This window comes from Zootermopsis nevadensis, unplaced genomic scaffold, assembly GCF_977971745.1.
Source record: "Zootermopsis nevadensis isolate Lab colony 2312 unplaced genomic scaffold, Znev_1.0 Znev_ptg000092l, whole genome shotgun sequence".
Classification (NCBI taxonomy): domain Eukaryota; kingdom Metazoa; phylum Arthropoda; class Insecta; order Blattodea; family Termopsidae; genus Zootermopsis; species Zootermopsis nevadensis.
This window is the reverse complement of record NW_028259223.1, coordinates 28,063-41,251: the sequence shown is the minus strand read 5'-3', so window position 1 is coordinate 41,251 and position 13,189 is coordinate 28,063. Positions and strand designations below refer to the sequence as shown.

Genomic DNA, 13,189 nt, shown 5'->3' with positions numbered 1-13,189 from the left:
AGTTTGGCGTGTGGTGTTTGTTATGAATTTGGATTTGCTTGCAAAAATCTCATGCCCAGTAGATGACAGATTTGTTGATTTATTTGGCTGGATTTTTTCTTTCGACTCAAGTGCTTTGAACACATTTTGGTTAAAGATTGTTGATTGATATGATGTCTGTTTGGACCACCTTAACCCTCAATTATTTTTTTAGAGGGCAGAAATCAGAAATCGGTTCAGTCCTGCCCTCGTTTTATATTTAGAACTTAATACTACTGTAAGAATCCGCTGGGTCTCGAACTGCCGATGCCATTCGGCTGCCCTTCTGTTCCCGCTCAATACGTAGTTTACTGGGTTCGCTACTAGAATTCGCTGTGGTCAAGTTCGCGCAGAGAGAGAGAGAGAGAGATAGAGAGAGAGAGTGAGTGAGTGAGTGAGAGAGAGTGAGTGTGTGTGTGTGTGTGTGTTGGTAAGCGTGAATCTAGTCTTCGGAGTCTTGGAGGTGCTGTAAGTTTATGTGTGCGAACAGCGATCTAGGTGGGCTGTCATCAGGTTACGGAATGATGGGGGTGTTCTCGTTTAACGGTTGAGGTTATGTGTCGATGATTCCCGAGGAATCAATAAATAAACGCCATGAGGCGTTTACGGCATTGATAAGTGACATTTATATACTCAGAAGTGTGTGTGGTGTGCCCCCCTCCCCAAGAACAAAAGTACATGTTCAATCAACTGCGTCATCAGAATGCTGTTTATTTTTGCATTTGTGTTAGTTAAAAGTGAATGCATTTTGTCTTTCTGGGAATAGCTGAGAGAAGAAGCTTAATTGATCCTTGGGATTTTACTCGGGGAAAAGCTGTCTGTCACCTGACCAGCCTTCTGCTTGCCAGGAAATCAGTGGAGTATGTTCAGTACACTTGGCAGGCTCCATTCTTATCGCAACAGGAATTTTGCACGTGGAAGATTGTTTTTTGTCCAACAGTTCTCAGACTTTTCCTGCGTAAGACGTAGTTTACTACTACTCTGCTATGACAAGGAGGTCGGATGAGTTCGCTGTTTTTCAGACGTTGCCGTCCCTGCCTATGATAAAATGGCGTGGGCGTTCTGCCCCTCTGTATTTCTTTGGTTGCTAGGATGCATTCTGAGTCCAGTGCAGATTTACTCTCATATATATTGCCAGGGCGTGGAAGTTAATTTGAATTGATGTGTGTCATCTTTCCCTTGTGTGAAGGACGTAATGTGTGAAATATTTTGGTTGCATGGAGGGTTGGTTTAGTTGGCCAGTTGATTATTGATGAGGTGTAGAGTGCATTCGTAGTAGCAGTTACGACTGGTGTCACAATGCGGATATTTATTTTGGTATTGTTTCAGGTAGGAGTGCCTGCAAGCATGTGGGATACTATAGCCGTTGCCCACTTTTGATTCCTAGTGACCAAGTATGGGGTGTTCGTAGCATGCCTCACAATGCCACAAGGAAGACCTCAGGCCCTCGTGCGATTACCTTGCTTTCCGAGGAGGTGTACGGTTATAGATTTATTGGTAGTGCCTAGTCTGTCTCAAAGAGTAGTTTGAGATCAGGGGATGTACTGAGTAGCAACTTTCATGTGAACTGTAGCTGTAGTGTGTGTTTACTGGTATCAACGAAGACATGGAGGACTAATTTGTCTGAATATCAGCGTTTCAGAAGATCAGTTGTGTGCGTGATGGGGAAGCAGCTTTTTTGGAGTTGGAGATGTGAAGAACCAGACAGAACGAAGCACCTGTAGTGTTTGTGACTTGGATAAGGAATTGCATTGTTCAGGTATGTTAGAGAGTAGAGTTTATTTACATTCCATAGATCCTTCTTAGGACTAAACCAAAGGATGGAGAACAAATCATTTCATACAATAAATATAAACTTCAGTACTTTTGACACAATTACAAGGATGTGTTTCACATGTGAATGTACATAACCTTCAGATTCTGCAATTCAAGTATGAAAAATAATTTAAATGCAGGCTTGAACACCTTTAAATCATTTAGAGTTTTAATTGTTGGTGGAAGATCATTAAATGACTTGATACGCGTATAATACGTTTATTAGGGTTAGCATAGACTATACAAAAATTATATACTTGTAATTAATTTTTATTTTATTGTTGAGATTTGTCAAACTTGTTTCCACTTACAAAATTAAAGTCTAGTCAATGATATGTTGGTGTCCATGAAACCCAAAGGTTCTGGAAATAAATATGACATGCGCCCTGATGTGGAGAAAAGGTGTTTAGAGTATTACAGTAAGTGCAGTACTTGAAAGTTACTGTAACTAAAACATTTGACTTCCCTTACCAGTGAATCTGGCCTGCGTTGTCACTCGTTATAACTTGAAACTGTTGCTTGTGTTTTCCAGGTCGTGGAGACAGCATGTATTGCTCTGAAGTCAAGCACGACGGATCCGTTACCGTCGTCAGTGCTGGGAAATAATTTGCTGTTTCTTGGTGGCATCCCTGAATTTTAATGAAGATGAGAATACAGTGCAGCAGCTTTTCTCCTGTCCAAGGTATATAAGAGCAGTTGGAGGCAGAAGAATATTGTAAAACTAACCTCATTCTTGATATTAAAAAAGTGTACAAAATAAAAGATGTTTTTCCAGCCTGATGGTACTAACATGACATAACAGATTGTTAATCACTGGCTTTTCAACGCAGAATTGTAAGCGAGTCCCATGGCAGTCTATGAGGCACTGGTATAGATCTTTCTCTGAGCACCCAGAACTCATTATTTACTGGTACAGTGAGCCTGTTAGAGGCTGTATCACAATTAGTTTGTGTTTAGTATCCTGCCAGTACCAGGAGGCATCTGCACGTAATGTATTTCTTTCTCATATCATAAACCCAGATTTCCCATTTTCTCTGCCCCTTTTACATCAGTTGCTGATTTAGGAAGCAGCTACTGCATTGGCCACTGTTGTGACCAACATTTTGTACACTGAACATTAGGATGTGAGTGTAATTATCTGTACTCATTGTGATTCGCCGTTGCAGTTCTGATGATCCACATGTGGAGATCTCCGCAGTCCATGGGATTGCGTGCAGATTGCAGGACAAGCAAGCCAGAGCCACTCACCAGATGGCAGTCACAGGCAAGTTCATCCATTTGAGTAAATTGTTTAATGAACTTATTTTCTGAATTGCAATGCCATTATTGAAAGAAGAAGACCTTTTTTCCTGAAAAGTAGTAAATGGTTTTAATGAAATAAAGAACTTGTCTATTTCTTCTATTGAGACTACAAAGAAACAATGAAGAACGTGATTTTTCTTTGCCAGTTTAAGGAACCACATTTTGAGGCTGACCTCCACATTGTTCTATAATTGAGAATGCATGGAGTGTACCTCCATGCTCCCACTGCCTCATGGCATGGCGCTTAGTCACAAGGATAACTTCAGCTGATATAGCGAACCATTAAATGTTTGAAAACCATAATCGGTGTTGGTTTTCTGTAAGTCCAAGTGGTGTTAGAACCCAAAGACCACTGTGAGAACCTGAAATCTCTCTTAAAACCACATTTAGTATGTGAACTTGTTGAAAGCGTCTGCTTCATATCTGGAAAAGCCAGTAAGGCCTGTTGTGTATGTTGGTAGGAGTGTTTGTTGCTGCAGCCATGAAAGAGTTACGACGGTGTGTTCCTTGTTTGTCACTACACAATGGTGGCGATATCTCAGGTAGCTGGTGAGTTCAGTTTTATAAATTTAGATTGTTCAACATTGAAACAATTTATATTACTGATGGTGAAGTTTCCACCTTTGCTTCCAGAAGGTATGATAAAGTGGCATTACTGATGGTGATATGGAAAAAAAATGTAATTGCTACGGCTACCTCTTGCCCCTTGTCGGTTGAATTCACCTTAGTAGTAGAAGTGCTACAGATGTTGGCTGTGTTGTAGTGGCTTGCCATTTCTTAATCTTTCATTTAGGTCCTTTCTCCATGACATCAAAACAGGCGAACCTGAGGGGCATGGACCGACTGGTGTTTGTAGACTCCCTTGCTGTCATAATGGGGCACGAGGAGAGGGAGCCGTGTATCTTGGAGACAGCGATCAACATCCTCGGCTCCAAACAGACGGCAAGCGAACTGTTCGTTAAATATCCACTGAATCAGTGGCAACAGAAGTTGCGTGGGACTGACGTGATGTGTGTGAGTTGTAGAGTTTGTAGTTGCAGTATTATGACGTGTGGAATAATGGCCCACTTGGCGAATGTTTTAAATTTGCTGGGGGGGGGAGGAAAGAAAGGCTCCAGTATGAATCTGTGAGTGAGGGAGTTCAGAATTTGTCAGGTCGCTGGTTGTGACACTGTCGTGACCCGTATTTAAAGTTATCTTGTGAATGGGTTTGTAATGAACTTGACAGAATTTGTCTTCTGAAAATGGAAGGTGCTTGTTCATTGGCTAAGGTAGGAGTGTTAACTGCTTGGTGAAGTAAAACTGTGTGCTCTTAGAAGAGTGTGATGTCTTGATTTCTTGAATGTGACTGTATTTTCTCTTTCTGGGAGTAGCAGATTACGAGAAACAGAATGATCCTTCAGATTCTACTGAGCACCATGCTGTTTGTCACGTGACCTGCGTACTGCCAGCCAGACAAGCATTGAAGTACGTGCGGCAACAGTTGGCGGACCGACTTGATGTCAGAAGATTAAACCTGCTGGGACAAAGAAGGAACATCGTATCCGCAAGAAACTGATATCAGTCTGAACGAGGCATTCGTTGTGTGAGTAGATGAGCATTAGAATGTATTTGATGTGGTTGTCGTGTGAGAGAGATGAGTCTGTCCAATTTTATTAGGTACTTCAGATGTTGTGAACTTAAATGTGAGATTTGATATGTTGAAAGACCTATGTGCGGTGAGAGATTGGCATAATTGCAGTATCTGTGGTATGCTAGAGGCATTCATGATTCTCTAGTGAATATATTGTTCATAGGACATCAAAATTGGAGGTTAGGTATAGCTTGTAGACGAGGGTGGTGACTATTTGTGATAAGGTTTTGTTAATGAGTGGTTTTGTTACATGTGTGATGTGTGTAGTGCTGTGGAGCCTTTAATGTGATGTGTTTACTAATTAATAAGTGAGTAATTGCCAAGGTAAGGAATTTAGTTTTGTTGACGTGTGAGTATTGTGCACAGTGACCGGAGCTGCTGGGATATTTTCTGTGCTTTTGGTTAATTTTGAGCAAGGGGATCGGTTATGAAACCTTTAAATTAGGTGATGTGTTGAATGTGATTGCATTTTTTTTTCTGGTAATAGCTGCAGAGAAGAAGCTTGATTGATCCATGGGACTTTACTGAGGTTGAAGGATGCGTCACCTGACATGACTACTGCTTGCCAGGAAAAGAGTGGAGTATGTGCAGAAACACTATGGTGGCTCACTGATATGACGACAGGAAATCAATCGGCTGTTATCACGAAGGACCTCATGTCTGCGAGAGATTTATCTCTGTGTCAACTTGACATGCATTGTGTAAGTATACGAGAAATATGATTATCAGATGTGCTAATTCATGATTCACACAATCAAATTCTTTGGCAAGATAGCGAAATATTCCACCAACATGCTCTTCATTATTTAGTTCACTTAAGATTTTGTGTGTAAAATTCAATAGCACGTTGTTGCATGTCTTTTTGAAAATTTTTTAGAGAATGCCGTTGGTAATGAAACTGGTCTGTAAGTAGAAATACCTGTCAATTTAGGTAAAGATCTTGTTTATGTTTACAAGATGTTTTGATATCTGCATTGGAACAAGTTTCACAGTTTGAAGGACAGTATTAGGGTGTGGTGTGGAGTACTGGCAGACCTAATAATATAAGGTTGCTTCACTGTCTTAACCTAAAATAGACCCATGACAAAAAATGTCTTCTCAAAATGGAATGTGAATTTATTTGCTTTACATGAGGTGTAGGGGCCGTCAAAGACATGTATTTCTTTAATTATTTGATGTTAGTATTCTACCATACTGACTAAAAGACTAGAAAAGAAGAGTGATGGGAGACGACCAATTTGGATTCAGGAGAGGAAGAGGAACCAGAGATGCCATCGGAGTTATGAGAATAATTTCAGAGAGAGTTCTCGATGTCAAGGAAGAAGTATGTGCCTGCTTCATCGACAGGAAGAAGGCTTTCGATCGAGTAAAATGGAAGAAATTAATGAGGATCCTACAGAGAATTGGAATTGATTGGAGAGATAGAAGACTAATCGAAAACCTGTACATGCAGCAGAAAGTCAACGTGAGACTGGACTCAGGAGACACCAACAGCGTTGAGATAGGTAGAGGTGTAAGACAGGGATGCTGCGTATCACCACTTATTTTTAACCTGTACGGGGAATGGCTTGCCAAGGAAGCTGTGGAGACTTCAAAATTGGAGGAAGATGATAATGACTGTAAAGTATGCAGACGACTTGGTAGTATTGGCGAAGGAAGAGGAGGAATTACAGAACATGATGGACAAGTTAGTGGTAACAGGTAGAGAGTATGGAATGGAAATCAACATTGAAAAATCAAAGGTAATGAGGATGGCATCGAGAGCAGAACCATTGAACGTTGTAGTTGGAAACCAACGGCTGGAGAATGTGGAGAATTTCAAGTACTTGGGAAGCATAATCACGACGGACGCCCTATGCACCAAGGAAATAAAAGCAAGGATAGCCATGGCCAAGGCAGTTTTCCGTCAAGAAGAGGATACTTCTCACTAACAAGTTGGGATTGGAGATGAAGAAGAAACTAGTGAAGTGTTACGTATGGAGCAGAGACCTGGACACTCAGGATGAAGGAACAGAAATACCTGGAGAGTTTTGAAATGTGGTGTTGGAGAAGAATAGAGAAGATCAGGTGGACGCATCGAGTTACCAACGAAGAAGTATTGAGGAGAGTCGACGAGCAAAGAAACATTCTGCAGGCGATTACACGAAGGAAAGCTAACTGGCTCGGACATTACGAGAAGGAATGGGTTACTGAGTGGCATCATCGAAGGTCAGGTTGAAGGAAAGCGAGGACTGGGAAGAAGACTGATACAGCTAACCGACGATCTGAAACAAGGAAAGAAGATGAAGTTCCAGGAATTAAAATGAGAAGCTGAGAATAGGGAAAACTGGAGAGTTCTTTTTGGGCAAAGCAATGGACCTGTTGTAAGACAGAACACTGAATAATAATAATAATAATAATAATAGTATTCTACCATGTTTTCCATTGGAGGTAGCTCTGCCTTCATTTTATGTGTTTGGCATTGGTATTTTAATTTGGTCAAGAAAGGGGCTTTCTAGGATAGGTAAGATAGCTGTCCTATCTCTCGGTGAGAGACTGAGGCGAGTTTCTCTTTTTTGAGAGAGTGTTTTATTTATTTCTTGTGAGAGGTTGAGATATTGTTTGAGTCTTCGTTGTCGTGGTTTTGAACTTTGTAAATGTTTGCTCATGTTTGATTCTTTTGAAATTGATATTGTATTTATATCTCCTTATCATTGTTCATTTACATCCAGTTTACATAAAATGGGATTGCCGGTGGATGTAATGACACCAAGAACCTCCCCATTTTAACTTCAGAAAGGCCGATACTGTTAAAAGGTTTGTTTTCTTTCCATTTTATCGATGTCATTTCTGAGCATTGGCGATCGGTGGTTGGTATGTTTGACTTATATTCTGTGTTTGTGTTTCATGTACGCCAGTGCATCGGACACGTACCAGTGGACGCGGCGTGTTCTGGAGGGGACTCGAAGCGAAGGGCTCTTTGTGCGTGTGTTGCGGTATCGTTCATTAGCTTACTTTGAATGGCGTATGGTGCAGTACTTGGTGCAACGTGCAAAGGTAGTTGATTTTTTCGATCACGTAGAGTTATTATTGTCTCTAACGGAGTCCGACGAACGCAAAGGAATTTTGAAATTTCATTCTGATTTGAAATCAGACATTGACATGTGCCCTCTGTTGGCTGTTTAGAACGGTCAAAGAGGTAGGCAGATTGCGTGTAGCCCCATTAAATGTAGAGTATGACACACTCTGAGTAGGTAAAGTATTTGAGTTTGGTTGACCACGAGGCTCACCACGGCAAGTGTCAGCCTCAAGGAGAGACTGAGGCAGAGTGACTTATTTTTTAATTTATTTTAAGAAGCAGAGATATGGATGGAAGGAAATTGGTTGCATTGTGCATTTCGCTCTGTTTACTTGCCCCCTGGACCACCACCATGAGGCACGTGGAAGATTGTGCTGTCAATTTTGTTTTTTGGCGAACACTTCTCAGACATTTCCTGCATAAGACATAGTTTACTACTACTCTACTATGACAAGGAGGTCGGAAGCGTAGGCATGTATCCATCAGCCTTTAGTCTTTTCTGCTTGCGAAGAGGCACACCTACTTTCTCACATGTCACGCCACCTCTACCGAAATGTTCACTAGCATATGTATGTTTTTATTGTGGATTCGTTTGAATCAGGCCACCCGAAAAGGGTCACGGTGTAGTTTGCGTATGCTGCGTCTTCGAGATTTTCAGCTCTTGGAGGATAGCTTGGATTTACTAGGAGTAGGAGCAGCTGCGTTGGAATCAGGCTAAAAGAAAATGGTGATACATCATGTTCTGTAGGTTATAGAAACAGCAAGGTACGTGCTCTGCGTGAATAGGTAGCAGGATGCTGGCTCACTTGCATGAATTGTTGAGGGTGCGCCGTGTCCGTAGTTGGCTACGATCTCAGGTACACACTTTCGTTCGGCTATCCCGCATCTGCAGGGCTTAAGAAGTCTGGGTTAGAGTGCGTCAGTAGCTGGCCATCAGGCTAGTGGTCGACATGTATAGTTTTGTTGGGCGATGCTTCGTCCATGCCAGGCGACTGGTTGACGTGAATATCTTGCTTAGCCTAGGCTGCGTCTGTAGCCGTGTGCCTTGTCAGTTGTATGGGTTTGTTTGGTAATGCTGCATGTGCAGTGCTGTACCAGTTAGGTTTATGTTTGCTTGCCTACTTTGTGTCTGAAATAGGCCACCACTGTAGAGGTTTGTTATTAATCCTAGGTTGCTGCGGTAGCAATAAATCTTTTCACGTGCTTAGTTTGGCCCAGCTGTGGCCGTAGAAGGCAACAAGACCACAGGCAAACATTGGTCAGTCTGGGTTGCGTACATAGATTCCTAGTGGCTGAATAAATCACAGGTTGGGTTGACAAGGCTCTGTCCGAAGAGATCGACTGTGTTGAAGGCCGCGTCCATAGCAGCTTACTGCCTTACTTGCATAGGTTTGTTGTGTCAGGCTTCGTCCAGAGGAGGATAATTTGTAACGTGGATATTACGATAGTACTAGGCAGTGTCCTTTGCTATGCTGCGTCCGTAGCTGGCTAATTGCTCACTATAATTGATATCTTAGGAAGTCTATCACAAGAATGATTGAAAGAAAGTGATTTAAGAAGAACTGGAGTGCACGGAAGCACAGAAAAGAATGTTTAAGAGCACATGAAATTTTGAAATATAATAAATTGTTTCAAATACAGAAAAATTGAATTAAATTAATTCTTAACGTTTAATTTAGATAGAAGAAAAATAAAGAAATTTATTTAACTTGTTCACTTTACTATGGTAATCTTTAAGCGTTAAAACATTTCTGGCAAACACTTATTAAAGTTGAAGTAGTACATTATGTTCATGAGATGGGAAGCCATAAATGCAACAGATGATGCTTACATACACATTAACAGATCACTCTTAAAGATATTGTGTGTCTATTAACCGACTAACAAAGTTCTAATTCTTCCTTCTACTGGTGATGGGTTCCTTATGTTGCTTATGCATGGCCGGCGCACTGTAGCAGTAACATTAAGTGATCTGTAAATGTGTTTGTATTGTCATTGCTTCTTGTTTGTGCGAGGAAGCAGACAGGCAACTTATTTGAGAAGATACAAGATGATTTATAGTACAATACAACTGATAAAGATACAGAAGGAAAGATGCAATTAAGTAAAACTGAATTTAAAATTGTAGTATCATACAGTTGATATGTAGTTATGATAAAGTGAGGTCTGATGACAACTCCCTAAAATGCTACATTCTTAGAGGCATAGGTTGGTGTGGCTAGGCTACGTCCACAGCAAGGTACTTTCTCGAGTGTATTGGGTGATTGGGCTATGCTGTGTCTAAAACAGGCTACCACCTGATTGGCATAGGTTGTTTACTTTAGTGTGCGTCCAAAGCGTGAATAGGTTCTTTAGCCGAGGCTGCATCAAGTACGTGGGAGTCGTATGTTGGTGAAGGCTGCATCTGAAGCAGGTTAAGGCTATCGGTAATTTTTGCGAGGCAAGCGAGCTACATCCTAGCGTGTTTAATTTTCTGATAGTTGGCTGCGTTCTAAGCAGGATACAGGCTCAATTGCATAGATTGGTTGGAGTAGGCTACGTCCGTCGCAGGTTACGTGCTCAGTTCCAGATATGTTTGGCCATACTTTTTGACGTGAAAACGTTCGAACATTCGAACTAGAATATAATAGTGACGAAAATTTAGAACTCTGATGTGCGTACCTTCAGAAATTCTTTAAACTTGAACTAGTGAATAATTTGGACAAACCAACCACGCAAGGGAAAACTTGTATAGATTTGACATTTGCAAGAGGTATTCAAATAATTTCAAAGCCATATGTATCCTACTTCTCATACCACTACCCTGTATTCAATAAATGTAAGTTGCAAATGAATTAAACGATTCAAAACAAAAATTTTGTTTAATTTCAATATACACGATTTTTTCTGCAGCGATCTGCTCTGTTATGGGCATAATTTAGTTTGGCTGTGCTCTATGCTCAGGAGGCTTCTTACACATACTTGACAGGTCACCACCATTCACCGACCTCACTACGAACATATGTTGGTTAGGCAAGGCTTTGCTCGAAGCAGAGTTATTTTCCGTAAACCGCGTACGAAACAGATTACTGGGAGATGGCTGCGTCCGAAACGGGATACTACTGCATACGCTTTATTTAGTTGGGCTAGGCTGCGTCCACAGTTGTCTTCATTCGTTCGTCTAATCCGCTTCAGGTTTGTTGGGCTAGGCTGTGTCCGTAACAGCATACGTCCTTAGTAACTTAGGTTTGTTGGGTTTGGTTGCGTCCAAAGCAGGGTACTTTCTCATGTGGATGAGTTGATTTGGCTTGTCTGTGTTCTTAGCTAGCTACCAGTTCAGTGGCATAGATATTGTTTGACTAGGGTGCATCGGGTGCATCTGTAGGTGGCTGTATATTTGTTGTGCTAAATAAAAGCCATATATCCATTTCGTTACTTTTATTTCATTCCCATATCGCAAAGAAAATATTACCCGCAAACGCAGACATATTCGTAATGCTATAAAGCGTTGCACTAGATGGTATACCAAGTTATTATTAAGGGTTCTGAAATCCTTGCTACTATTCTTAAATTTATTTTCAATTTTAGCTTCTCTCAGCAACAATTTCCCACTTTGTGGAAACAAGCAGCTATTGTTCCAGTTTTCAAAAAAGAAGACAAAACTATTTCTGTTATAAACTATAGACCTACTACCATAATTAATAATGTTTCCAAAATATTTGAAATTATTGTACATACCATGTTTCTTATAATTTTAATTCTAAATGAATCCCTTGTCAACATGGTTTTAGTAAATCCAAATCCACCACTTCTAATCTGGTTACGTTTTTGGATTTATTTTCCCCTATAGCTTGTTCCCAGTCTCAAGCTGATGCATTTTATGTTGATTTTATCATTTATTTACTTCCATCATTTTGTTTTCTATATTACTCCATATTTATTAATGTTTTCTTTAAATCATTGCTTTACAGACTAATAATGAACATAAGATGAACCACGCCATATAAAAAACAATACCTTCGTTCTAATATATAAGAGTAATTCTGATAAGAACATCTTCCATAAACTGCATAACATTGTAAAGGGTTGTAATTCGAGTTTTAAATTTACCAATCTAATTTATACCTGAAGACGGTTAAATATAACCGAAACATGTCGTAAGAGACGTTCCAATTTCTAAATCGATCATTCGATGCGGAACGTGAAATGATATTTTAAATATTTTATCATCTTATTATAAATTGTGATTTGACATTTATCAGTGTTGTTTCGCATGTCTTACGTTTGCACAAACTTGGTGACTATGAACTGTCTGCTGGTTATATGATTGATTTCTTAGTTACCTAACCAGCAGACATTCGCAAGTACGTTATTCTGGAGTTTTGTCATTTCCTTTTGATTTATTGTCTGGGGGTTTGGTGCCAAGCAAAACAGAAAACTACCGCGCGCCGTCTGACTTTGCCTCAGAACGGGACCTGCTGACTACGACGCACCGCCGGACATTGACTCGGAACTCGACCGACCAAGTAGCATGCACCGCACTCGCGCGCACACACAGAACCCACGGCAACGTAATTTATGTGATTTCTTATTATATTATGTTTTTACTCTTTTTTGATTCTACCCAAATTTCTTATTCTCTCAAAAATATATATCCATATTTATATACACATGCGTATATATATTCTTAATTTTATTCTTATGTAGTCGGTATCGCCGAGGGACTTGTGCTGTCAGGCAACGCGGAAAGTAGCACGCACCGAAGAAGTTAGCCAGTCAGATATCACGCACCGTGTGACTTTGACTCAGGCAGCCAACTACCGCACACCGCACACAAACGAGACACGGTAAGCTGCTGATGTTTATTTATATTTTAATTTGGAGTTCCCCCCCTTCTCTTATTGATTCATTCTTCGCACTGCGTCGTACATGGACGGTCGAGCTCTGCGGCTATGTCCCACGGTGCGTGGTAGTTAAGACAGTCGAGCAAAATCCGTCATAAATAAATCTGAATCTGCCTTCAATGTGTGGATAATGGCAACCCATATCAACATGAGTACCATCAGACATACATGAATGTACAAAAGAAATGTATTTAATCTCTATCTTATGTGTACATGGGATATACGGATGTCCGCACGTAGGAACGTTGAAACTTCGATATCAGCAGACGTGCGTGATTACACCAAACGCACTGATGGTAATGTTTGGCATGTATTGCCTTACGTCAGTGGTCCCCAACCTTTTTTTGCCCAAGGGCACATTTCAGAGTTTATGAGATCGTGGCGGGCGCCAACCAATTAACAAAGCCAAATTTTCTTTACTCTGGACAAATAAGATATGGACACCAAATAATACACAAAACAACACGACGTTTATTGATA

At 40.6% G+C, this 13,189-nt stretch overlaps 1 protein-coding gene across 1 annotated transcript in view; it reads left to right on the top strand.

Moving 5' to 3' along the window:
• The window catches only part of LOC147870844 (transformation/transcription domain-associated protein-like), a 68,527-nt gene extending 55,698 nt beyond the window's left edge, over positions 1-12,829 (top strand). The window contains exons 4-9 of the mRNA XM_087341816.1: positions 3,597-3,684; positions 3,929-4,149; positions 4,509-4,720; positions 5,256-5,469; positions 7,666-7,804; positions 12,513-12,829. Of these exons, the coding sequence (XP_087197942.1) occupies positions 3,597-3,684; positions 3,929-4,097 (257 nt within the window). The 3' untranslated portion in view covers positions 4,098-4,149; positions 4,509-4,720; positions 5,256-5,469; positions 7,666-7,804; positions 12,513-12,829. The remainder of the gene's footprint in view (positions 1-3,596; positions 3,685-3,928; positions 4,150-4,508; positions 4,721-5,255; positions 5,470-7,665; positions 7,805-12,512) is intronic.
• The last annotated feature ends 360 nt before the right edge of the window (positions 12,830-13,189 follow it).